The sequence below is a fragment of the Anarhichas minor genome, unplaced genomic scaffold (assembly GCF_050575085.1).
Source record: "Anarhichas minor isolate MPS153535 unplaced genomic scaffold, ASM5057508v1 ptg000058l, whole genome shotgun sequence".
In the NCBI taxonomy this organism is placed as follows: domain Eukaryota; kingdom Metazoa; phylum Chordata; class Actinopteri; order Perciformes; family Anarhichadidae; genus Anarhichas; species Anarhichas minor.
The window spans coordinates 10,949,489-10,974,356 of NW_027466504.1; the positions used below are offsets into that span (position 1 = coordinate 10,949,489).

At 44.0% G+C, this 24,868-nt stretch overlaps 2 protein-coding genes across 5 annotated transcripts; one reads left to right on the top strand and one right to left on the bottom strand.

The window, feature by feature from the left end:
- Window positions 1–637: 637 nt before the first annotated feature.
- Window positions 638–7,124, top strand: agpat4 (1-acylglycerol-3-phosphate O-acyltransferase 4 (lysophosphatidic acid acyltransferase, delta)). The gene is made up of 9 exons (XM_076076893.1): window positions 638–1,215; window positions 1,880–2,061; window positions 2,287–2,456; window positions 3,052–3,213; window positions 3,303–3,456; window positions 3,586–3,688; window positions 4,705–4,780; window positions 5,045–5,243; window positions 5,647–7,124. The coding sequence occupies exons 2-9, from the start codon at window positions 1,884–1,886 to the stop codon at window positions 5,727–5,729; spliced, it is 1,125 nt and encodes a 374-aa protein (XP_075933008.1). The 5' UTR covers window positions 638–1,215; window positions 1,880–1,883; the 3' UTR covers window positions 5,730–7,124.
- Window positions 7,125–7,368: 244 nt separating this feature from the next.
- On the bottom strand, window positions 7,369–24,333 carry map3k4 (mitogen-activated protein kinase kinase kinase 4). Of its 4 annotated transcripts, none has more exons than XM_076076891.1 (27): window positions 24,130–24,333; window positions 18,811–19,001; window positions 17,239–18,680; window positions 16,454–16,714; window positions 16,033–16,185; window positions 15,730–15,887; window positions 15,393–15,509; window positions 15,192–15,291; window positions 14,958–15,041; window positions 14,600–14,869; window positions 14,359–14,508; window positions 13,834–13,995; window positions 13,505–13,638; window positions 12,724–12,802; window positions 12,530–12,608; window positions 11,745–11,838; window positions 11,275–11,397; window positions 10,101–10,201; window positions 9,927–10,007; window positions 9,623–9,814; window positions 9,478–9,548; window positions 9,274–9,390; window positions 9,026–9,185; window positions 8,783–8,905; window positions 8,371–8,477; window positions 7,915–8,094; window positions 7,369–7,756 (listed from the first exon to the last, which is right to left on the bottom strand). In XM_076076891.1, exons 1-27 carry the CDS (start codon window positions 24,159–24,161, stop codon window positions 7,736–7,738), a joined length of 4,782 nt encoding a protein of 1,593 aa, XP_075933006.1. In that variant the 5' UTR covers window positions 24,162–24,333; the 3' UTR covers window positions 7,369–7,735. The 4 variants fall into 4 exon arrangements, with proteins under 4 accessions (XP_075933006.1, XP_075933007.1, XP_075933004.1 ...); XM_076076892.1 differs by lacking the exon at window positions 24,130–24,333 and adding an exon at window positions 23,853–24,011; XM_076076889.1 differs by lacking the exon at window positions 24,130–24,333 and adding an exon at window positions 19,287–20,222.
- Window positions 24,334–24,868: the final 535 nt, after the last annotated feature.

Below are 24,868 nucleotides of genomic sequence, written 5' to 3' on the forward strand. Positions count from 1 at the left end.
ATAGAAGTACCAATCTCTACCAACTTTTAATTTAATTTCAGTTCAAATTTACTCAACAATGCTGACTAGATACTGACGGAATTCAATTTGGGTTAAACTAAGTCACTTTTTATTATGCATGTACGATACATTACCAGCAGGGTGTGCTGTTCACCAAGACGCAGTTCTGTAGAGTCCATGACTACATGTTAAGCAGCACAAAGCTGCCCTGGAAAAGCATCCTAAATATATAAGAAACTGCACAGGAGCGATGCTGGTCTACCACACATTGGTGGTTAGAGTGGTGGCATGCTGTCAAGATATTTCTGTCATAGAAACAGGAAAACAAGTCAAAATAAAAGAAGGAAGTGACTTTGTTGCTCAGACATTATTTAGCTTCATTTTATTGGGTTCATGATACTATGTTACATTTTTGAAGAATGTGCTTCATGAATGTGCTTCGGAGTCACATTCCTCGTATGTGTACCATCGGCGTGGACACATACTTTACTGTACAAGTTGATTCTGATTCTGAGTCACTTCCAGTTTGACAGCCTCCTCGTGCGTTTCCTGTTACCAAATAAAGGCAACGCAGAGAGGAGGGAAAAACCAACAGAGGGCTCACTCAGTCCCAGTTGGTGGCACCTAGAAACGACAGTGTAAATGAAAATGTTGCAAGATTTTGGGGTACTGATAAAAAGTAGTTTGTGTTTTAAAGGTTTACTTTGGTCTAATCACCCACAAGCTAAATCTGTTTCTACTATCATCGGATTAAGTGAATGCTTTAGTGGCTAATTGGTGACAAAGACGCTACTGTGGTGCAGATGTGATGTCTATGCATTCGCCTATGGGCCAGTTCACATATTGCGGCTTTTTTTTGTGCACACACATGCATTCTTTTTTTTTTTAAAGTGACGCGCAAAATAGAATAAAATGCCGTGAAGAACTGATGGTTTCTCCGTAATATTTTGATTTATCTCGCAAAGTACACACCATCACATCCTCCGGTGCAGGCGTGATTTTCAGATGGGTGCGGTTCCTTGTGCGGGGAAGTTTTCTGCCAACTTTAGGTCGGCTGGCGAGTCCACATGTTGAATGAATCTTCACTGAAATCTGAAAAAAAGAAGAGGAAAAGTTGAACTCGGTGGCATGGACATACATTGAAGACTGGATATTTCTTATTTGCCATTGTTAAAAGGTTGAAGGTCTCTGAGGCGGCACAGCTGTCTGATCAAGGTAAATGTCACGTGTTTCAGAAGAAGTTAAGGTGTGTTTCTGTTCAACTTTGGGTGAGTAATAACTTGACCTTTATCAAATAGAGTTCTGGGTTTTTTCCACCTCATCTCACAACCTTCATGTAAATGCTGCTGGAAGATTTTAAATGTTATTGGATGAGAAATAATAAGAGAGTGCTTCTCCGTGTGTGTGTGTGTGTGTGTGTGTGTGTGTGTTTGAGATAATACTTATAAGATAAGATACGATTGGCCTGACCTTTCAGAACACATTGATCCAACAACACGGAGCATGTATATAAATTGATATTGCCATGACTTTTAGGAAGTGCTGTAACATAACAACAGCTCTGGGTTGGGCTAAGAATAGTTGATGATACAGTGCTCCATATCCCTGAAAAGGTCACTGATTTTTTTTTTGCCCTGAGATGGGCCGTTTATGCACAGTCCAGCTCAAAGGCTCCATTCAGCCGTTGAACCGAGAAAGTCCAGTCAAAGGGAACCTTTATGCCAGAGTGGGCTGGGTGCTGTGAGAACAGTTGCTGTCACAGCCTGGGACAGATCTAGCTGATATCTCTGTCTGACAGAGCTGGATGATGAAATGAGTCTGATGTGTCCCATGAGGAAGTGGTTGTATTTTAATTCTTGAAGTCGGGTCATTTTTACAGAACAATGGGCCTCCTGAAGCTGCTGAAATCCCAGTTCTTGTGCCACCTGATCATCTGCTATGTGTTCCTGGTCAGCGGCCTCATTGTCAACCTGTTGCAGATCTGCACTTCACCTCTGTGGCTGGTCAGTAAGCAGCTGGCACGCAGGGTCAACATCAGACTGTGTTACTGCATCAGCAGCCGTAAGTACCGTTCCTACTCTCTACCACACACAGATGATGCCGATGTCAGCTGTTTTGTTCTGCTGCTGGAAGGAAGAAATCTGTCTTTTAAGTGGTAACTTTGTTGCAATTATTGATACTGTGTTGCATTTACGCAGTGGAATTATTAATCACATCACAAATGTAATGTATCCTTATTCACATAATATGGACTTTACCACATCATTGTGTCCTAATGATCCTCAGAGATGGTAGCTGTCCTGGATTGGTGGTCTGGGACAGAATGCACACTCTACACAGACCCGAAGAGTTATCCACTGTATGGAAAGGAGAATGCAATTGTGGTTCTCAATCACAGCTATGATATTGACTTCCTGTGTGGCTGGACCTTCTGTGACAGATTCGGACTTCTTGGGGTAAGAGAAAGTATCCCCAAAATTTGTGTTTTCTTTTCTTTTTCAGAGCTACTCTTCAATTCCTTCGGGGAGAAGTTTACATTTTTCGAAGTGGGGTTGTATAATGTACTTATCCATAGTCATCATTGTATTACCTATGGTGGTATGGCGGTCGGAAAGGCCCACCTATAACAATCAATATCAGCTTTAGTGTATGCTATATTTAGAATATTTCCAATGCTTCACCTCGCTGCCAGAGAGCCCTTTCCCACGTGTGTTCTGACGTGTACTCTCTTGTGGTTTTGAAAAGAGCACACAAAACGGCTTCAGTTCCCCATCAGAAAGGGCTGTCTGATGGCAAGGTAAAGTGGTGAAAATATTCTATATATGGCGTACCCTTCAACTGATATCGATTTTTTTAGGTGGTTACAATATGTTTTGCTGCAGCCCCTGTCCACAGCAGTACATTGCTTAGGTACTCATGCCTGCTTCTTCAGATCCCATCTGGAGGCAATGCCAGTAGGCACTGACCATCGATATGCAAGTCATACAACCCCACTTCAAAAAACATCCGAACTATCCTTTTAACAGGCTTTACCTTTTCATCTTTTTCCAGAGCTCAAAAGTGTTAGCCAAAAAAGAGTTGAGTTATGTACCTGTTATTGGCTGGATGTGGTACTTCCTGGAGATAGTTTTCTGCAAGAGGAAGTGGGAGGAGGACCGAAGGACGGTGGCTCAGAGCCTTCAGAACTTGCGGGATTACCCAGAAAACTTCTGGGTATGTTTCGGTCTGTGGAAATGATTATGTTGATATTACAGAGATATTTTGAGTAATGGTATTAATAACAACTTTCCTCGGGGGGGTAGTTCTTGCTTTTCTGTGAAGGAACACGCTTCACACCAAAGAAACACCAGATCAGCATGCATGTGGCTGAGAGCAAAGGTTTACCCAAACTGAAGTATCATCTCCTGCCCAGGACCAAAGGATTCGGGATAACTGTCCAAAACCTCAGAGGAACCGGTGAGTGTACATCGTTAATGAAGTGTTTAAATACGGCCACCAGTAAATCTCAGATACTATGTGTTGATGTTTTGGATTTCTAAATTAAATGAGTTGTACAGTTAACTGTTGCTGTTTTGTCTCCTGTAGCTGCAGCTCTTTATGATTCCACACTGAACTTCAGAAACAATGAAGTGCCAACCTTGCTTGGAATTCTTAATGGGAAGAAATATCACGCAGATTTATATGTGAGGTACAGAGAAAGGCTTTGCTACATTTCATTTCCTATTTATTGGTGTAATCATTTGTCGTGGACGGATTATCATGACCACTGGACCCAGGACACAAATTTACCACGGGGCCCACTGCACAAGAAAATATTACACGGAAAAGCAACCCAAAACCACACGCCGTTACGGCAATACTGAATAGCTCGAAGCTTCATTCATAACGTTTGCATTCAAGTTATTATTATTATTTATAACTTACAAAAAATTGCGTGTTATAGCCTCAATCTTTCTCACGTACACGGTGAGCGATGCGGCGCTCAGTCAGTTAACTCAATCTAAAAGTCCAAATTTATTGAGAAAAAGATAGATGTAATCATTTCCAAAATTCACAACATATTTCATCTAATGAAATATTCAGCTTCAGGCCATATTTTGTTGGTGTTTAGCTTTTCAAAAACAACAGTTTCAGAAGCATGCAAAGGGGCAGTCTAGCAGCAATAACCGCTTCATAAATTACATTTATATCACCACAGTAATAAAAAATCACATTTGTCCAATTTGTCCGATTCAATTACCATGAGTGTCGGCATGTTGAGGCGTTTCTATGTCATCCTTATAGTTCATTTTTGATCCTGGACATTTGTGAAAAATACTGTTCTCCCTCGCAGTTGCTGTGAAAATGTGAAACAGAGGGTATTTGTTGTACCAAAGCGACATCTTTCTCTTCTTTTCCTTTTTTTGCGTTTAGGCTCGCTCCTCCATGTGGACAGCATGATTTACATTTGACCTACGGCCCTACGTCACTAGGCCTACGGCATTTGTTATTTAATCAGCTAATTTATAAAACATTCAAACATTTTCAAAATCACATTTACTTGATTTTCTTATAAAAATACTTTACATAAAACATTTTAAAAAAATCTTAAGGACAAGGGCCCCCCATTGGCTCAGGGCCATGGGCACGTGCCCACTTTGCCCATGCGGTGATCCGTCGATGATCATTGTTAACCTGAATGATCTGACTTCCTGTTCTTTGCAGGAGAATCCCTCTGGAGTTGATCCCAGAAGATGAGGTAGAGTGTGCATCTTGGCTCCACAAACTCTACCAGGAAAAGGTAAGAGTGTGTTGAAGGTGGAAGTTCAGCCTTAGACTTTTAGCCACTGTTACATTTTGGCTTCTACCACTTTCTAGAGAAAGCAACATTTAGTTAAATCGATTGAATTCAATTCATTTATATAACGTCATCTTGGCAATTATCACTACTAATAGTAGTAATAATGGCAGAGATAATAAAATTGGCTTTCAAAGAACAAACTTAACCATGTTCTTCTGTTAAGGACTTTGGTACTGAGTTGAGTTTGCATTAATGTGTCAACAGGACAGCTTTCAGGAGCACTACACCCAAACAGGGCGATTCCCTGGCCCCATAGTGAGCACTCCACGCCGACCCTGGGCCTTGATCAACTGGCTGTTCTGGGCCTGCTTGCTCCTCTACCCACTAGGCCTGCTACTCGCTGAACTGATCAGCTCTGGATCGGTGATGACCATCATAGCCTCCGTGGCTCTCTGCTCCTCAGGTTGGTTATATGCATTCATGTCCAAGGTGAAGTCATCCTGAAATGGTCATAAAGGTCCTTCCCTCAATTTAATCAGCTCATTTTTGTCCATAAGTTCCCCTAAAGCAGCAGATTTGACACTTCTAATGTAAGTCCCCTCAGCAAAGTTAAGCATTCATCTATCTGAATAAGTCTGAGATGTTAAATAGAGATATGATTTCACAATAAATAAGTGCTCATGTTTGTGGGTGGAATGACTAATTTAGATTTCTGGAAAGACACTTGCCCAATCTTATACATTCATTTTTTTAAAAGTGGATTTAATCTGGACATTGGTTATTAATAACCCTTAGCTTCAACAACTTATTTTTGACTCGCTCATATAATATTCTAAATGTAACCTTTCTAAATCTTTCCTTCACAGCTTCACTGGCAGTTCGCTGGATGATTGGCCAGACTGAGATTGACAGAGGCTCAAACTATGGGAATAATTCCTCTGAACACTAACTAAACACTCCTGTCCTACTAAGAGCTGCTACTTTGCACAGTTACTTATTTGCAAGTTGCAGGCAGCCGAACGTTTGACAGGTCTGACGGGACCTGCTCTTCAAAGCACAATGCAGACAGCATAGTTTCGTCTTAACGCATTATCCTCAATTTTGAGTGTGAATATTTGAATACAGTCAAGACAAAAATCTTTTTCCCTGGTCACTCAAACTGGAATTAATATTCAACCGAGTTTAAAATGGACTACCACTGTGTAAAGCATAAATGGTATTTTCATGTTAAAAGATAATACACATTTCACTTGTCTACCCTCCTGTCATTTTAGGACATTGGTTAATGGACTTCCATTGTAAAAAGGGGTCAAATATTGACCTCTGCTGATGCAAAGATTTTCAAAGTTGTATTCATCCATCTGACATTTGACTCATCTCTTGGCCTTTATTATGTGGGCCATCTATGAATATTTGTATAATTAAAGACATTTTGTTTGTTTCTCAAAACATTGGTGCAATCAAATCAATTGTATACTGGGCAGCACAACATTTAGTAAAATGAAATATGCAATAATCTATTTTACAAGACTTAACCTGCTGTTGAGTGAACACTATTCAACTGCATGCTATTGCATGTACTCTTACATTAAATGACGGTGACAAAATAAAACTGAAAATAGAATCTATCGGTCCTCAGTGACCAACAAATTGCCAGGCAGCACAATTTGGAGGAACAAATGTCATTTAATGCAAAATTTAAAGAAATGTTATCTGGAGGTATATGTTTTGAAACATTAAATAACACTTTCAAAGAGAAATAGTTAACTAATTTGATTTAAGAAAAAGATAACATTTGGAATACCTTTCATATGTATTTGATTTAATGGGTGGAATTACATTTTTGCTAAAATGTGATTACAAATTGATAAATGACCTGTAAAGTTAGCAAACTTTCATAATTACTTACCTGCTCAGATGTCAGATCATGAAACTGGACAGTAAGAGTTCCAATGCAGTGAGGAACGATTGTTACTGTTGTATCAAAGTGGAACTACCTTCCTGTGTGGTAGTAGTGTGTAATACCAATAATACAATGGTTTTTTTTTATGGTGGAAGAACACAAACAAATTTCATTAAAAAAACAAAACGATTGGTTTAATATTGTTTGTACATAGCAAACACTGACAGAGCAGCAGAGGACCAGAAGTTGTGGCGAGTGTCAGTGTCTGTTTTGTGTTCAGCAGCAGGGAGGTAGAGAGAGAGCAGGCCCTCCAGGTTCTCCTCTGTTGGCTACGCTCCAGTCACATGAACAGCTCTTTACCGGCAACCAGTAGACTTGAACATCGCTCCAACTTGACATCGACTCCTCAGCAAAGAAAACTACATTTAAAAAAATAAAAATCCTTCCTAGTGCCCGCGCTTGCCAAATAACAAGGGATAAATTAATTTGGATATTTGGATGGTGTTCATTTCATAAAAAGGTAAACCAGCCTCTCTTTCCATTCAGTGAGACTTACCACGCCTTCAGCCTCAAAGGGCTACGATTCCTCCCTCCTCCACTCAACAGTCCCTCGGGTAAACAGTTTAAAAGTGCCATAGATATTGCCCCCCCCCCCCCCCCCCCACACCCATCCCCATTTGTTTAAAAAAAAAAAAAAGGTATCCCTCATTGCTTTTTGAGAGGTCTTTTCACCAGTGAGGACAACAAATGTGGTAATAGTTACTTTAACTTTACAATATTGTTTATACAAGAATTAAAGCCAATCCTATTCTTACAGTATGTACAGTCCCATCCCTCCCCCCCTCAGTCCATGGGTACATGAAGACAACCCTAAACTCCATAGGTCCAGTCGTCTTCTGAAATGATATTGTATTAGTTCCTCAGTTTAACTCCATGTGCCTTCAGCCGTAACTTCCTCTTCTCCGCGTCCACGGTTCTTTTTTTGTCTTTTGCCAACAGCATGTACAGTAGTGCTTTAATTTGTAAACGTAAAAGACGCAGAGGAGGTCCGTTCACTCTTCATCAGTACAAACCTGAAACGGACAAAAGATAAAAGCTGTAATGGGCCCTTGTGGATGACAAGCCACGACAGTTCACTTGTTAGGTGTTTTGTGATTACATTGGGTTTCAGTCCGGCAGTTGCAACATGAAGCAGGACTCCTTTAAAATGTATGCCCTCGTAGCGTCTCACCTTGACAAACGGGTGGTCTAGCAGCATGCTAGCTGTCCAGCGGCGTTTGGGTTCGCTCTCCAGACAGTGACCGAGATAGTCCTTCCCTTCTGTGCTCAGCTTCTCCGGGATGGGGGGTTTATGGCCCATGCCCACTTTGTACATGATCTGGAAGTTGTGCTCATACTCGTGCCAGGGCCTCTGCAGGTTGAGACAAAAGGGAGAACATGACATCATCTCCTCTGGTTGTTTTTGGTTCAGTGAATTTCTTGTAGTGGTAAGAAAGGGGGAAATAAATTAAAGCATGTGGACGAAACTTGTTGTGGGTGAGCCGAGTAACAGAGTCTAACAGCCAAAATAATACAAGTATTTCCGCCCCTCTTACTTACATCATGGTATACTTTGAAAATTACAAGCCGGTGTGATTTAACGGATTTATGACTAGGTCAAAATACATGATACACTATCACTCCTTACCTTTCCAGTCACCATCTCAATGAGAACGCAGCCCAAACTCCAGATGTCCGCCGCTCGTCCATGACCTTCCCCCTTTGCTCTGGTGATGACTTCAGGGGCCATGTATGCTGATTTAGACATAAAACAAGTTATTAAACACTAGAATTTATTCATCAGAGACACACTATGCAGGTTTAAGAAATATGATTACATGTGATCAATGGGAAATAAGTTTGATTTAAATATGCACATCAAACAAATATATTAAAATGAAGATCATTGTATCCACTACACAAGTTAAGGAACGGGTTACACACACCACGCCCATATATGAACACACTTTTGTAATAAATCACAGCATGTGGGTCAAATTAAATATCACGCCACAGTGACCCCTGGTGGTGGCATCCAGACACACAATATCATTTCTTACCTGCTGTTCCCAGTGTGCTGTTCACCTCCCCTGGCATGGTGTGAGTGTTGTTCCTCAACTTGACTGAACAGCCAAAGTCACCGAGCTTAATAAGGCCAGATGATGTCAAAAAGATGTTGGCTCCTGTTATCATAATAATAATACAAAAAAACAGAATCAACAGCGGGAAAAGGGATGCCGAGTTCACTCACAATCTCCTGCATATCCAATAAGAAAAAGAAACTAAGAGCGTGTGAAACGGACCCTTGATATCCCGGTGGACAATGCCGTGTTCATGGAGGACATTGATGGCTGTAGTGATTTGTTTACTGTAGAGCCTGATGACATGTTCCTGCAGCCCCAGTCTCGACACCTCCTCCAGAGTGCCCTCGTCACAGTACTCCATGAAGATGTACATCTCCTCCTACGGGCGAGCGCGTGAAAAGTTAGCCCAAACTGCGTCAGTGTGCACCATGTGATGCCCCGATCAAAAATAAACGTGTGCATCTTACCCGATGGAGCTCCACTCCAAAGTATCGCACCAAGTTAGGGTGTTTAATGCCTTCGAATATTTTCAGCTCGTCTGCAGTCTCCTTGATTGTTTTGTGATCGTTTGGCTGGAATCGGATCTGGTTTAAAAAAAGAAAAAGAAGACTTACCTGCAGATCATAGTTTTATTTTGTTTTTTAAAGTATTGAATTAGTTGCTGTACATACCTCCTTCATAGCCATTAGTTCACCCGTGTCAACGTTGATGCAGGTGTATACCTTCCCATACTGGCCCTCACCTGTTATACAAACAAAACATCACTGCCTGTACGTGCGTTACATGACACACTTCATAACCAGTAGGTAGCCGTACCGATTTTGTTGCCCCTCTGCCACTTGAAGGTCACCTTTCGGAGCCCGACGTGCATGACGTTGTCGTAGGACTTGGGCGTGTGACACACTTGGCCGATGATGTTGCGCTGCTTCATCACAGCGTACCGTTTGTCCTCAAACTTGCGAATGGAGCGACGGACAGCCTCCATGGGGCTTTGCCGTGCTGCGGTGTCTGAGGTGGGGTGACAGCAAAAAGGATTTAGCATTTATTATTTTCATGTTGGAAAGTTTCCCTTTTGTATGTTTTGGTCAATCCAACATGCGTCATCACTTAAAAAGCTCACCCTTGGACTGGCTGATGAAAGTGCGGAGCTCCCAGCTTCGACGAGCAGCGCTGTTGGGGTCTCCCTTAGGATAGGACGGCTCTGGGGAAAGAAACCAAAAGAGAAAATTCAGCCAATCAGAACATTTATACGCACATGTGGATTCAAATAATGCATAGCGCTGAATGCACCCACCTTCTCTGTCCTCTGTGGGGCTGGAGTGGCGACTCAGAGATTTGAAATGCAACTCTGCTGCAACCGACGACAGGCGGTCATTTTCATGGTAACTGGATCCCCTGCAAAAAAACACGGTGGTCCAATCAACCGACTGATTCAGACAGCAGGTTTCAGACCCATCAAATGCTACACGATTATAAGCTGCACAGCCAGTATTAGGGTTTCAAGACAATATACAAAAGATGATGAAACCATTATGACCTTTTAGGAGAAAAAGAAGAAGATTGAGCTGATTCTTAGTCTGCGTTTGGAAACCCATTAACAGCTCAGGATGCACCAGTCATTATACAGCTCAAACACACGTAAAGGTTAGATCTCCAGAGTGCATGTTCCGATTTCAAAAGCACACACAAAAAGCCCAAAATCTAATGGCAGTGAATCACCAGCATCAAAGCAAGACTAATGTTAATAGCACTAAAAAGCAGAATACCATAGCCCACTCTGTCATTGAAGCGTGTGGTTTTTTTTCCCCCCATCTTCACACCATGCACAACAATCACATTCTCTTCCTTTGATCAGTAGCAAGACTTATATAAAGCCATTCATCTGATTTGTTCAAATTTAGCGGGGTCGTAAAAGCTACATTAACACTTCTAATGCTCAAAAAACTGCTTCTCCTCATAAGCAGTAATCTGAGGTTTTTCTTGAATTAAAACTACTAAAGATTGATGCTAAATATTAAAGAAAGCCAGGAAATGCTCAATTTACAGAGAATGGGAGACTGACTTTGTGGACATGGCAGTTAATCCAATATGTCTGAATATCAAATGTAATGTAGAGTGCTCGTTTAGATGCAATAAGAAGGCTAAAAGCAGAAAATCTGCATTCTTTCAATAAAAAATATAAATCAAATCTGTAAAACCTAATAATGGAATAAAAACAAGTATAATATAAAATATATCACTTCATTAAAGCGCGATCATAACCACAGTGTTTCATTCTTTATACCTTTTGAAGTTCACTATTATAGGGCCTGCAAATAAAATATTACAAAACTTGAACACAAAGTATTTCCTCCTTTCCTGTTTCCAGCAGCCTTATGTTAAAAATCAGTGACGATGGCTTTGGTTTTTGCAACTGAGGCGGTGTTTTGACCGCAGTTTCTACCAGTTGACTTTGGGGGCAAAGCTACCTGACGTCATTGGGGCTGCTGCTGGGTGCTTTGGTGTGGCTGTGTTCCCCCGGGCCCTGAGGGACTGGGCGAGGGCCGTTGGGGAACAGCTGGTTCCGGAGGTCGCAGGGGAGACTTCGAGAGCTGTGTGGTGAAAAAGCAAACTGAGGAGGGTCTGCCTGGGGAAAGTACGGTGGCTGGAGTGGGAAGTGTGGAGATATGTTTGTGTGTGACTGGGTGGCTGGTTGAGGGACAGACACACACACACACACACACACACACTCAGACACTCTACAGACTAAAAGGACCACAGAGCTCACAAACACAAAACACAGAGAAGCCTGCGTCACACATAAGCTCACCAACTACAGTGCAAAGACACATACACATACAAAGCAGAGCTGATAAGGCATAATGAGCCATGCAGGAAAGAGTATTAAAACACAGTGCGCACACAGACTCTTGTAAAAACCTGAACTAAAACCACCTACCTGAAACCTTCGTTATTAGGGATAAACAGATTGGGGTTTGGTGGGTCACTGTGGCAGCGAGGGACCTTTACAGGACGAGGACTATTCCTGGGAGCTGAAAAGAAAAACAGTTTGGTCACCCCGCCCACAAAAGGAAACTTTGTTTATGGGTTGGGAGAAATCTACAACAAATTAAAGATCACAAGTACCGCCATTAATTCTGCTGTAGGTGGGCGAAGTGATGTTTTTACAACCGCGGTGGTCCGGTTCTGTCACCACTACATTGTGTTGCTTTACTCCGTCCACGCCAAAGAAGGACATTTAGTTCTAGTAGCAGTTGGTTGCCTACATATCTTAGTTTGCTCAGACTGTAGACCTTTTCCGTCACCTGTTGTAGCATTATATTTCTATAAACAGTACTTTAGTAATGTATTAAATAGCAGGAACAAGGCTGTGACATTCTGCAGTTGGCCTGTTTTTATTATGCATAGTTTATTTTTCCCCCCATCTTTATTTCATCAGTAAATGTTTGCTGAGCAAACATCCTCTTTTTTCACTCACATCCTACTTCTACTGTTGGCCACCGAGCGTCACATTGCTCAAAAAAGTCGGAGTAATCAGGGCTCAGACTAACAACCTTCAGGTCACGTCTGTGCTTCGTTGGTATGTTACAGTTGTGCCTGTTTTATGTAACAGCTTGTTCCCATGACACCCAAGTTATAAACTTGCAACAGAATGTAAACGCTGAAATAAATCCTGAACGACAGAGACGCACGTCACCAACGTATCACAGAGGAGCATCTTACCAATGTACAGGCCAGTGACTGGGCTATGAGGTTTTCCAATCACGTGTCCAATACATTCATTCATCAGAGCTTGTAGATTCTGCAGAAAGACAGATAAGTTCACAGTCAATAGATAACAAACACAACATATTCAAACCAGGCTTGTTGTGCAATTTTTTAGAAAACGACATATAGAAGAAAACGGGCAATATTACCAGGAAGTCATCCTCTGGCAATGCTGATATAAAGGCCGGTTCGATAGCCTGAAGAAAGTCAAAACCCTGAGTCGCCCACCTGTAGGTTAAACATGGCAGTCAATCAGTGTGTCCCCAAACTTCAGTCTGTACCGTGCTGATACACTGTGGGACTGTATCAGCACGTCTTCTACAACATTCAGGTAATCATCAAAACTTTAGGTTGATACACAAATATGAAATTAATCCGATGCATGTTTTTGTTTGAGAATCATGTCAGTTGATTTTATTTGATTGTATTAATCACACGTCTAACAGTTGTGATTATATTTTGGAATATGTTTCAGTATCTTCATCCTTGAAGACTTGTAAGTAGCTCCTTGTGTTCTCATCACACGCTGCTCAGTAACAGTAGGTAATATGGTGGAATAGCTTTAAATATATAACAAAGATGACTCGTGCTCACTGCCAAGTGGGCCTATTTTTGTTTATGTCTCCAAAATGTTAGTGTTGCAGTTGAATTCCATAAAATAACCTTAAGGCTTTACTCTGTACAATGTTGCCACGATAGCGTGTTCTGGCTAAAAGCAGAAGCGTGTCTTTTTGATCAATAAGGTTAATGCCAAATCAGAGGGCCTGACTTTAACTCTCTTGCTACAATACGCCTCACTGAGCACCAAACTCAATCCCTTAAATGCTGCCTCAGGAACGCCACACTAGCTGGCAGACTCTGTGCCGAACCAGAGGGCAAAATAAAAGAGACAGAAGTGAACTGCTTAATTGATAGAAGGTAAGGCCTTACCTGGGCTTGGTGCCTCTGCCACTCTCACATTTGGTCAAGACATAGGTCATCCATTTGCGGGCGAAAGTTATGTAGCGTTCCCCAATCCTCTGCCTGAACTCCCCCGACATCAGGCGCACCACCTCCTTGTGGTACTGCAAATTTGTGGAGAAAAAAAAACGGCACACATTAAATACTACTGCCTCAACTTCCCTCGATCTGATGACTTCACAATTAATTCAGTCCTTATGTAGCTTTATTGTCCCATTGCAAAATATAACCCATAACTATAGATGTGTGATGATCTAAAGCATGTGCTTCTGTGGAAATATACACTGTGTTACAGTTACCTCAAAGGCAAAGTTGTAGCCCTGTATCATTGCCTCTCTGTAGTACTGATGCAGAGTGGCCGACTCGGATTCCTCCACCTCTGCCTCGAACTCTGTGGTGAACATGTACTCCACTCGGTCGATGGCAGTGCTGATCTTAATGCACAGCTGTAGCGCCTCATCCTGTGGTAGGAGAAGAGAGTTTTATTAGCATTTTCTAATAATAAAAAAGGTTATGTTGAAAACGTAAACGTCGAAGTGATCAGAGGAAGCATTCAAATCTTAAAACTGACAGCACCATTGTGGGAACTTGTGGTCTCATGCCTCTGAATGTAACGGATATGAAAACGTAGCAACTTCCCTTTTGAGTAATATTTCAAAAAATCTGGTCTCATAGTGGCCTGGTGTCTTTTTCACGTAATGTTAATAAAGCAGAAATTCAGGGTAAAGTAGGGCACCAACATGCACCTGTAGTTACAACAACACATTAAAGAAAACAAGTGTTTATAACAGGTTAGAACTCATAGCATGTGGTTACGCAAGTACCTTGAGCTCCTCCAGAGCACTCGCGATGAGAGGCTGACTAGATGTCTGCTCCCGGCTAAGAGTGAGCACATCCTCCATGGATTGCTGAAAGACCTTTCGCTGGGCCACCAGATGAGCCGACTGCATCACTATCAAGAGTATGTTCTCCACCTGAAAGCACATCGGACCAATGGGAGGCTTGTAAACACTGGGGACACACACATGTATATACACAGAGATTTAAATAAAAAATGTCACAAACCGTCATGGCTCTTAAAGTGTCAACGGTTTCCATCTGGGGGACCAGCTTGAGCAGCTCTCCGTCCCACTGAGCCCAGTCAGAATCAGTCGTGGGGTCTCCAGCTCCGTGTTTACTCATGAGCAGGTAGGCGTCCTCGTCTGCAATTTCCTCGGGCTCTTTGGAGCAGTCTTTACCGACAGCGGCGTTGAGAAGCTGCAGGATGAGAGGCCGCTGGTCCATCAAGCCACAGGGGACAAACACTTGCAGCTCCTCCAAGCCTGGAATCTGAACCTGGAGAAAAGAAGAAGAAGGAGGTTTAACGTAGAACAGAAAAGAAAGATATCAGATAAGTGTAAACGTAACAGAGAAGCAACCGCACCTTGACATAGTTTCCCTTCTTCAGTGCCTCCAGGAGACAAGTCACCCCGTTAGTGAAACTGAAAACTGCAGCGACTTCCAAGTCCTGCACAGAGGTAATCAAACAAAGTGCGTGTCAGAACAAACAGTCCCAGTTCTCTGGTGAGCAAGATTAGGTCACAGATTAACTGTAAAGTCAGTTCTGTTGTAGCGTTCTATTTCAAGGGAGTGAAAACTCTTCACTCCTTTCTCTCACCTTGCGAAGCATTTTGGCAAAGCCCAGAGCCTTCGACGCTCGCTCCCTGGCCTCGTGAAACAGCTCTTTAAGTGACCGACTCGTCTCGATAACTGACCGCCTTGAAGAATCAAAAAGGTTAAAAAATTAAAACACCTCCACTGGGCCAAAAAATTAATAGAAAATGAACACACTGACTGAAACAGAAATCATCCCCCTTACCTGATCTCATCGGAGGCGGTGCTGTCATCTGCACATTCCCAGAATTCATTACCACTCTTTTGCAAACCGGCCTCAAGGAACTCTCCAGTGGATTTAAGCAGCATCCCGGCAATATCACTGCAACGAGCAGAAGAGTCCTCCGTTTCACATACATCATGAGCAACACTCTCAAAAGGATAAGTTCACAGTCTTAAAACAATAACCAAGTGCCCGTATCATCATTGAAACAGGTTTCATCATTCCTCCTTAACTCAAATACAAACTTGTGAAACTATCATTTAAGTGAAAAAACAACAATTACATTTATCCTAGTTTGCTTTGCAGGTATGTGACTGACCAGAAAAGCTTCCCAGACTGGGCCTCCCCTCCACGGATGTAAGGAGTGATGACTTTGGTGAAGTTCCACTCCTCCTCCAACAGGTTCTTTAAGCTGTGAGATGCCTGAGGCAGCTGCTGCAACATCTGGATCCAACTGTGCATGTAGTCAAAGTAGACCTACAAAAACAGCGACAGACATCAGATAACCACAACTCACATTTCAACAACGCATAAAAAATTCACAGGTTTTTCTTGCCGATGATTGTACACATTTAAACTCTGTAATTTGAAGAAGCGAAGGGGGAAATTTCAGGAGTCTTACCATAAGCATCTTGTGAAGGTCCTCTTCAAACTCATCAATATTGGCATTTGTCTGCAAGCCCTGAGCATCAGTCACCACGCCGCGCAGCATGAACTGATAATACTGCTTCATCAGAAGACCACCTTTAAGAACCTCCTTACACTCACGCACCAACTGTAGAGCACAAATAACATGTAAAAACATTAAGATGAGCTCTAATATATACGACGTACCTGTGAAGTACGACCGTCTTCAAGGATAGTTCTGGATATTCTCACTATTTCTTTATTTAAGACCAAATGAACTAAGCTTAATCATTGATTTGATAATCTATACAGAGGAAGATATATGTTCATTAGACGTGTGCAGTCATTCAGCATGGCCTGGGAAGGGCGACTTCAAAACTCCAACACAAAAAGTGAGTGTTTCAGCAGCTGCTTGCCTGTTTGATACTGAGCAGCGAGGGCTCTCCAGCAGGCCTCTGTTCAAGTCGCAGTTTAAGGCATTCGTGGATGACGTTGAGAAGGACTCGGCACAGCACGAGGAACGCCGGCCGGAAGGACGGGAGGTCCATGTCCAGCAAATCCTCCCAGGAAACCTGGTCCGCTCCGAGCTCCGGGTGAGCCGGACAACTGCAGGACACATGGCGGGAAAGCTCTGGCAGGTAATCACTGTACAGCATGGGGTCTGGGAAGTCTGCAAACTGAGGGCGGAAGATCCCGTGAAGGGAATTCAGCATGTATTACAGAGCGCCATGGTTAGTGTTTTAACAGTTGGCTAAATAATACTGCATTTTGAAATTTCAAATTCACATTCCTCTTTGTAAGTTTGCAAGTGGAGGACAGTATGTGAACCTCCACAAACTCAATGGCAGTACTCTCCTCTCCACTCTGTTTTTCTTTTACTAGCTTGTGTTTAAACACCTTCTGTTGTTTATGGCCCGGGCTTCTCTAAGCTCCAAATGCAGTTTCCTCAAGTGCCTAATTAAATAACTTAACATTTGCACTACAAACATTACAATTAGCTGCTTGACTGCTTTTGCTCTCCACTTAAGTGTGCATGTGAGAAAGAGAAGTCTACCTGTTCACTTATATAGAAGTATAGATGTATGAACATTTACTGAATTAGCTGTAATAATGATTTATTTAATGATTTGATTTATAGAGGATAAATAAATTATGGTAACTATCACGTGTGCAGATAAAAAAAAAAAAACGAAAGCCTTACCTCCAGTTCAGGAGTGTGGCGGAGCAGCGCTGCTCTGGACCTCTGCAGAGAGCGGTCCATCAGTTTGTGCAGTCGGAGGATCAGTTTACGCAGCCCCATCTGTTTCAGAGCTTTATCCACAAACGGCCTGTAAATGGCTGTCGGGCGGAATACTCCTCCTCCCGCAATTGCCTCTGCACTTCCTGCCGTTGCAGCGGGGAGAAACTCCTCTTCTGACAACAAGCGGGCAAATTTAGGAGTAAAGGAGGGAGACAACTCTCCCTCTGCTACACGTCCAAACTCCTCCTCCTCCTCCTCCTCATCATCATCCTCCTCAGCATCCCTGTCCTCTACATCGCTTTCCGCCGTAAAAGTGGCTGTCGAGTCATCCTCCTCATCTTCCTCATCTTCTTCGTTGCCGCGGGAGCTGCGAGGCGAAAGGATCTCAAAGACGGGCCACCCGATGCGGGATAGATCGTGGAGGCCCAGAACGGTGGCCATGACGCGCAGCTTCTGGTTGAGGTCCTGGGTGATGTTGAGCCACAGGCAGAGCGCCTGCACCCTGCCCTGGAAGTCTCGCGCTGCATACTTTTGATATTCCTTCTGCAGGGCCTGCAAAGAGGGGTACAACGCTTCCACGGACTCCAGCAACTCAATAACACGCTTGACCTGCTCAAACGCAAGCCGCTGACGCTGAAGATGCTCCCTGCAATCGGCGCCGGAGCCCAGAGGCTCTGCTGCGTTCATCGCCGGTGAGGGGTAGGCGCTGAAGCCCCAGGGGTCTACTCCACAGTGGTTGGTCACCGCTACAGCAGGCTCCCGCTCCTCTCCACAGACTAGATCTGGGACAATCTGATAGTCCTCATGGATTGCTTGAGACCCTGAACACTGGGCCCCTCTCAGGCTGGCATAGTTGACCTTAAATTGCAGCACCTCCTTGATGATGTCGGGGATGGCCTGGCGGGCAGTGAAAAGAAAAAGGTCCTGGTCGCCGGTGGAGCGTCGGGCGTGCCACGCCTGCAGCTCCAACCAGATGACCTCGTTGTTGTGGCCCATGAAGGCCATGTTCTCCAGGCCTCTCTGCTCTTTCTCCTTCCTCTTGGAGGACATAGACGTGAGCTTGAGCAGCAGACGCAGAGTTTCAAAGAACTTGAGGCGGTCGGCGGGACAGTCTGTCCTCGAGGTTTGGCGGTGGGTCCGGGCAATGTGGGGCATAGACACGGGAAGTTTGCAACTGCTGCAGCCCAGGCTCAAGTAATGCTTCCTGGGATCCATGTTGAGGGCACCAAACGGGCTCGACTTTGAGAGCGGGTCCAGCATGAAGGAGCCTTCAAAAGTCTTCTTGTGGTCTCTCTCCGTGGAGCGTAGCGTGGCCCTCTGCTTCTTGCCCTGCTTGTAGCTGTGCTCCTCAGGGGTCTCCGCCGGCTTGGGACTCTCTTTAGGGACAGGTGGGGTAACGTCCACTGAAATAAAACACAGAAATAACATCCCAGTCAGCACAATGAAGTTAAAACTACATGTAAAACAAGGTCAAATATATATTTTTTTATTATTTTACATATCTACGGGTGTCAAATAGATGATTTAACTTACCCTTGTTGGGAGACCGACCAGCACTCTTCAGCTGGCTGTTTCGTTGATGTTTGCCCGACATGCGTTTCATCTGGCGGGAGGTATAAGGAGGTGTAGTGCCATACAGAGCCTCCTCTTCCTCGCTGGGAGAGTCCCAGGAGCCATCCAATCCAGAGTTCTGTTGGGATGCATCTTCCACTGGCTTCGCCTGCCTGTCGGCATTCAACGACGACGTGTCAAAAACAGACAAACTATAGACACGAGGTAGCTCAGCATCTTTACAATACGCACTGTAACCTGGTGGTGTTAACAGCAAGCCTGATGGTTTGCATTGCGAAACTATTTCAGTCGTATCACGACGAAAGCAAACAGAATGTGTGTGCAAGGTCAAACAGCGCTGGGTTGTTTGTATTCATAACAGAGAGTGCAGCAAATCTCCTCTAATGCCCCGGTAAACAGGTCGCTAAACTGCAACCAGACTGAATGTCTGCCACTACCTTCCGCAGACTGACGAGTTGTCTGTCCTCTGGAGCCTGGCTGGCTGCCTCCCAAACGTGCGGCAGCAGCAATGCTCTGTGCACGACCACGGCCGCCCAGACGCAGGATAATAAGCTGTGGGTTGCCTGCTGGCACCCTCTCTTGGTCTAGGTAAACATACTGGCTCAGCCGCAGAGGGAGGAATAGTAGCCCTCATTAACTCTGAGGGTGAAAGTCTGCCAAGTCATCAACCATGCTGCACAAGTCAAGATTCATGGAGCCCCGAGACTCACTCATCAGTATGTAGAATGTGTTAGACCGTATGCACACACGGCGCTAAAGCAAAACAGCATGTGTTTACAGTAAATCTGGAGCAACAATGAAGACGGTCGCTTAACAACATTCCCACTGTGAATTTGAGGTCATGAAAGACTACAGTAGAATATGTTGCACCTAGTTCTGCAGAGAGGAAACACTATAATCACTTGAAACACTTCCTTCTGGGCAGAAAAGAAAAGAAAAAAAGAAAAGAAACCGAGAGTGCGAGCAAACACGCCTTTCCAGATTAAAATGTCACCGCTTTGTTCCCTAATGCCTTTCTGAGGGGATTTTAACAGGATTAGAGAGACGGGTTGAAAGGTCTAACCCCGCCAACGAAAACAAAAAGAATAAGAAGAGGAGGGGGCATGCTATATGCTTTTCGCCATGTGTCCCTTCCATCGACCATCTGGGTGAAAGGCATTCCCCAGCACGCGCCTGTTTGCATCTGTGCAGACGGAGTTGAAAGGGGCACACTCGCTGGGGGAGTGAGTGTCAAGGGAGGTGGGCTGATCTGGAAATCACTTGCTTCAGCTTTTCAAGCAGCCCACATAGAGAAGAGTCCTGACTTCTATTGCCCATCTGCAGGATCTGTCTCTATGCACACACACACACACACACACACACACACACACACACACACACACACACACACACACACACACACACACACACACACACACACACACACACACACACACACACACACACACACACACACACACACACACACACACACACACACAGCTGTGTGACAATGCGAGGCACACAGACACCTGCTGCAAATCCTGCCACTTCAAATGCACTAAAAACTCAGATGCAATGACGACTTCAGGAACATACACACTGCAATAACACAAACAGACTAACTCTTGCTTGAAAAAAGAAAACTGGTGTCTTAATGAGTGTGTTGTATGGGTAACTCTCAGTATGCAGGCACAAGAAAGCACAGTAAGCAATCGTGTGTGTGTGTTGCAAAAAGGCATTTAGCACAACCACAACAGACAGATTGCGTTGCTTTTGCGATGCAAAAATCGAGACAGGCATCAAGAACCTGCATAGAGAAAGAAGATTGCGCCATCAACATCCTACTGTGTCAATCTAAAGGTATGATCAGATTGTGCACACATTTGTAAACTACCCATCCGGTGTCTGCAGACAGAAATAGCACATGCATGCGAGAGCGAATGAGACCAGGTTTTAAAAAGACTCTACGCAGAACAGCATGACTGGATCACTCAGGAATGACAGCGGAACCGATGACGCCATCATTGCCGGTTGTTTTGTTTGGTTACCATGAGACACTTCGTGCACAGATTGTGTTTTGCCGCAGTAAAGACTGCGCAAATTCCTCTTTTTGAATTATTTCCCCTAAAAACAGACTCGCAGGCCACACAGAGAAAGTTACAGGCCTGCAATGCCCTGCAGTTATCCATAGCAGCGGCACTACGGTCTTCAAGCTGTCCCCGGTGAATAATCACTGCAGATGGTGTCTGGCTGGACTCAATGGCTCATCTGATGGCTCATTGGGGGGGCCAATAAAGGCCAATGGAATGCTACGGCCCCCAGGCAGAAACACTGAGTGCATAATAAACAGCACAAAATCGAGAGTCTTTTCTGTACGCAGTTATATGAAGGGCTGCCAGAGTCAGGGGGGGGGGGGCCTGACCTTTGACACAGCCATCCACACCATTGTACCAGAAGGGGGGCACTCTATTGTGTAGTTGTGACACGTGGCCCGTGAGGCCCACAGCTGAATAGCACACAGCTGGTTGGTGAGCACACTTGCTCACAATGGCCAAACTAAAAGGGGATTTTTTTTTCAGAAAGAGGAAAAGGAGGAGACGGAGGCCGGTTTTTTTTTTTAGAGCACACACTCTACCAATTAGGTCATGCTGGCATGACTGATGCTCGGTAGGCTGAATCCAGATTTTGATTACCCCCCCACACTTGCACGGGTATGCACCTCTGAGCGCTGCCTGTCTATACCTGCTAAACACGCAGGATGCAGCTATCCAAATTTGCATCAAAGGCAGAATTGATGACAGGATTCAGACAATGAACACAATGTACTTGACCCCACCCTTCTCTGGAACAGATTATGATAACAGGAGTGGACCTCTCAACCTCTCCTACATGCAACGAGGCAAAGCACACTGTGCATGCACAACCGAGCTTCTGCAAGGCATGATACTAGATGAAACAGCCACGTAATAATTCATAAGATTCAGAAAAACTGTGCACTTCTAATACACTGCTGTGCTTTCTTTTTTTATATCTGGCCTTATAAATCACTTGACACCAGGGAAAACTCTCAGTCTAAGAAAAGACAGACCGTACAGTACCAGTGGAAGCTCATGGCATTAACCGAAGCAAGTCACATGATGTAGTGTATCTAAATGAAGACACTGGTTGCAGAGTGTGGGCAGCAGCGTGAGGTAAATGGTGTAATGGCATGTTCTCACCTAATGACACTTGCATCGTAAGTGCTGTGCAGACAGCAGTCTGCTCCACCTATGAAATGTAATCTGAAACTGGAGAGTCTTAAGTAACACCTTTGTCAGTTTCAACTTGAGTTTCAGTTTCTTGCAGTTGCGCCGCGCGCATCATAAATGTACGATCGAAGAGACGAGCATGATGTTACTCTGCAGAACTTAGCCATCTTTTCTTTCCTTCTCTGTGATGATGAGGTTACTCCAGTAGCACATAAGTGACACCAAGTGCCTTAGCTTTAGTAGCGACAAAGAATCCTTTTGTTTAAAATGTGAAATGGCAGATGAGAGTGGCAGAATGTGAGAGCAGCACTACTTTCTCTAAAAGCAGGTGTGGGCAGAGACAGGACGCAGTTGGGAAATGCTAGAGGACGGTCCATCTGTATTCTACCGCCTGTGCTCCTGGCAGATGAAGGCATTAATGAGTTTTACCCATGAGCGGCTCCAGGCAGCTATCCACTGCCTTCTGTTCACCACATCCTGAAATCCCTGGAATGCTTGGAAGCCACAATGTCTTCAGACCGGCTTTGAGAATAAGACATTATAGACAAAGGACCTCTGTACTTGCTAGTGATAGGCCTCAATTGCCAAGCAAGCACATAACTCAGATATACTGTAATGATCCCTCCGTTACAAAGACTAAAGGCCTCTCCTTTACTTTACATTTAAGCTCATTGGCGGTTCATGCTAACTAGTACAACACTGCCAAGGAAGGCACAGAGTCGGGCTCTCCGGAGCATGCTTTACCTTTAACCCAAAACTTTGTGAACACAGTACACACGGATATAAACATGAAAATAAATCTCTCTTGTAATCACAAGAACTTGTGACACACATTTCCAGCAACAGCATGACTCAGTCTTTTTCTTTATGCAACAATGCCTGACAGTAACTGCTTTACCAGGACAAGTATTGCACAATCACGCAAGCTGTTTGTGTGTCCATTTCGGACTGAGGCTGCAAGGAAGTAACAACCGGCTGCGACTCAATCGTTACTCAAAACGAGAAATTACAGGAGATAACAGAGCTGATCCAACGTGATAAATGGCCTCAAATACACTCTGCAGACAGACCATTGCATGTTGAGGAGAAGGGAGGAGAGGGGAAGACATAACAGCAGATTCCTGGGGGTCTGTCGCCAGCGCCCAGGGGCAAACAACGCCGCATTTCGATTAGGAGATGCGCACATATGACAAAAAAAAACCTGTATGCATGCATTCCCCAGCGAGATTGCAGAAAAGTATCCTTCAGTAACCTTGTCATCTAAACAATAAGAATTCATGCAGCATGATGAGACATTTGCTGCTGCACATCTATTTTGCACAACAGATTTGACAACAAAGTTAAAGACCTCTACGAGGGACAATCATCCAAGTATTTAATTCGCTTTTTCTAAATGCAGTAAGTGTTTACTGAACCGACCGACCGACCACCCGATATCACAAGTAGGGGGTGCGAGACAACAACACGAGCGCAAAACCATGCTAGATGATTAACGTGAACAATAACAGTGGAGCAACATGCTAGCTAAAGCCAGCGAAGTTTGCGCTTCGGTGTTATTATGAAATGCATGGTCTGGCACACTCAAATAATCGAAAACACACTTCCAAGTCGACCATACAAGCCCACATTGCAAAACGTATCTAGCATCAGCGCGGTCAGTTTCTGTTAGTGAACTTGCGGGTGAACAATAAAGTGAAAGCGACAGCTAAAGTAGCTAGACGTTAGCTAGCTTGTTTGACATGTTGCACGGTGGATAATTGTTCGTTATGTTACCTTATCATTTGGTGAGCATTTTTTTCTTTTCTGGCAAGCAACTGAGAATCAGACTATAAGATAATATCTGCAACAGAGTACGCCTAAAAATGTTCCTCCAAAAAGTTTGCAACTCCAGTGTTGCAGTAACTGCACGCGTATCACTATTTGACAGGAAGTGGATTTCTAAGCGATGCGCAAGCGCTCCCATAGCGCCCGCTGCAGTGTCACGCTCAGCTCCCTATTTGGCAAGTGCGAGGTCCTGATGGTGTAGTGTCTGTTCAACAAATTCGCATACCTGCTGGGCTTGTTACGATCCGGAGGCTCCATAGCAAAGCAGTGGCTTCTTGTTCCTTGCCGTGCATGGACTAAACCATGTCTAAGCAATATCAGACCGACTTTGCACCGTTAAATCTTTGCAAAAGAGGAAGGTTTTTGTCTCTTTAGAGCACTTTCTATCCGCCGGCACAGTTGACTCTCGCTTGTGCGTATGCCGTCGCCATCTTTCCAACGTTCATTGAGGAGGAGTGCTACGGTCTTGCATTACTACGGCAGCCCGGATAGGTCATATACGGTCATTAACTTTGCAGGGGCCCCAGTGCTTAGAGTCACAGGGAATCAGTTATCATATTATCACCTCTTGGCCGATATTATGAATTATCATTCTGTAAATCACATAGTGCATGGAAAATCCAATATGCTACCAATGACTGCTGGGGATAATTTGAGTTAATTATTCATGACAACCTAGTTTGTAGTGGGAACTAATTTCAGATGGCCTTTCACCAATACATGTGCTTTAAATAGTACTGCAGTACTGGGGGCCCAGTGTGACATGATGTCATGGGCCCATTGTCATGTTCAGCAGAACCCTGTCTATGGTCTGATGAATGTAACCACCAGCAGCCCATTGCCAGATGTATCTGCGAGTGAGCTGCTGGGCCCCTATGACCCCCCTTGTTTCTAACTGTATGCAGGATTCCTTCCTGTAACATTACAACAGCCCATGCATTTCTGGTTCTGGGGTCCCCTTGTGG

Coding starts and splice junctions, on each gene's coding strand:
- agpat4 (XM_076076893.1), top strand. CDS start 1,884: ATGGGCCTCCTGAAGCTGCTGAAATCCCAGTTCTTGTGCCACCTGATC. Junction 3,689..4,704: donor CACGCAGATTTATATGTGAG/GTACAGAGAAAG, acceptor TGTTCTTTGCAG/GAGAATCCCTCTGGAGTTGA. Junction 4,781..5,044: donor ACAAACTCTACCAGGAAAAG/GTAAGAGTGTGT, acceptor ATGTGTCAACAG/GACAGCTTTCAGGAGCACTA.
- map3k4 (XM_076076889.1), bottom strand. CDS start 19,483: ATGAGGGCTACTATTCCTCCCTCTGCGGCTGAGCCAGTATGTTTACCT. Junction 14,509..14,599: donor ACACTTTAAGAGCCATGACG/GTTTGTGACATT, acceptor ATGTGCTTTCAG/GTGGAGAACATACTCTTGAT. Junction 11,839..12,529: donor AGTCACTGGCCTGTACATTG/GTAAGATGCTCC, acceptor TTTTCTTTTCAG/CTCCCAGGAATAGTCCTCGT.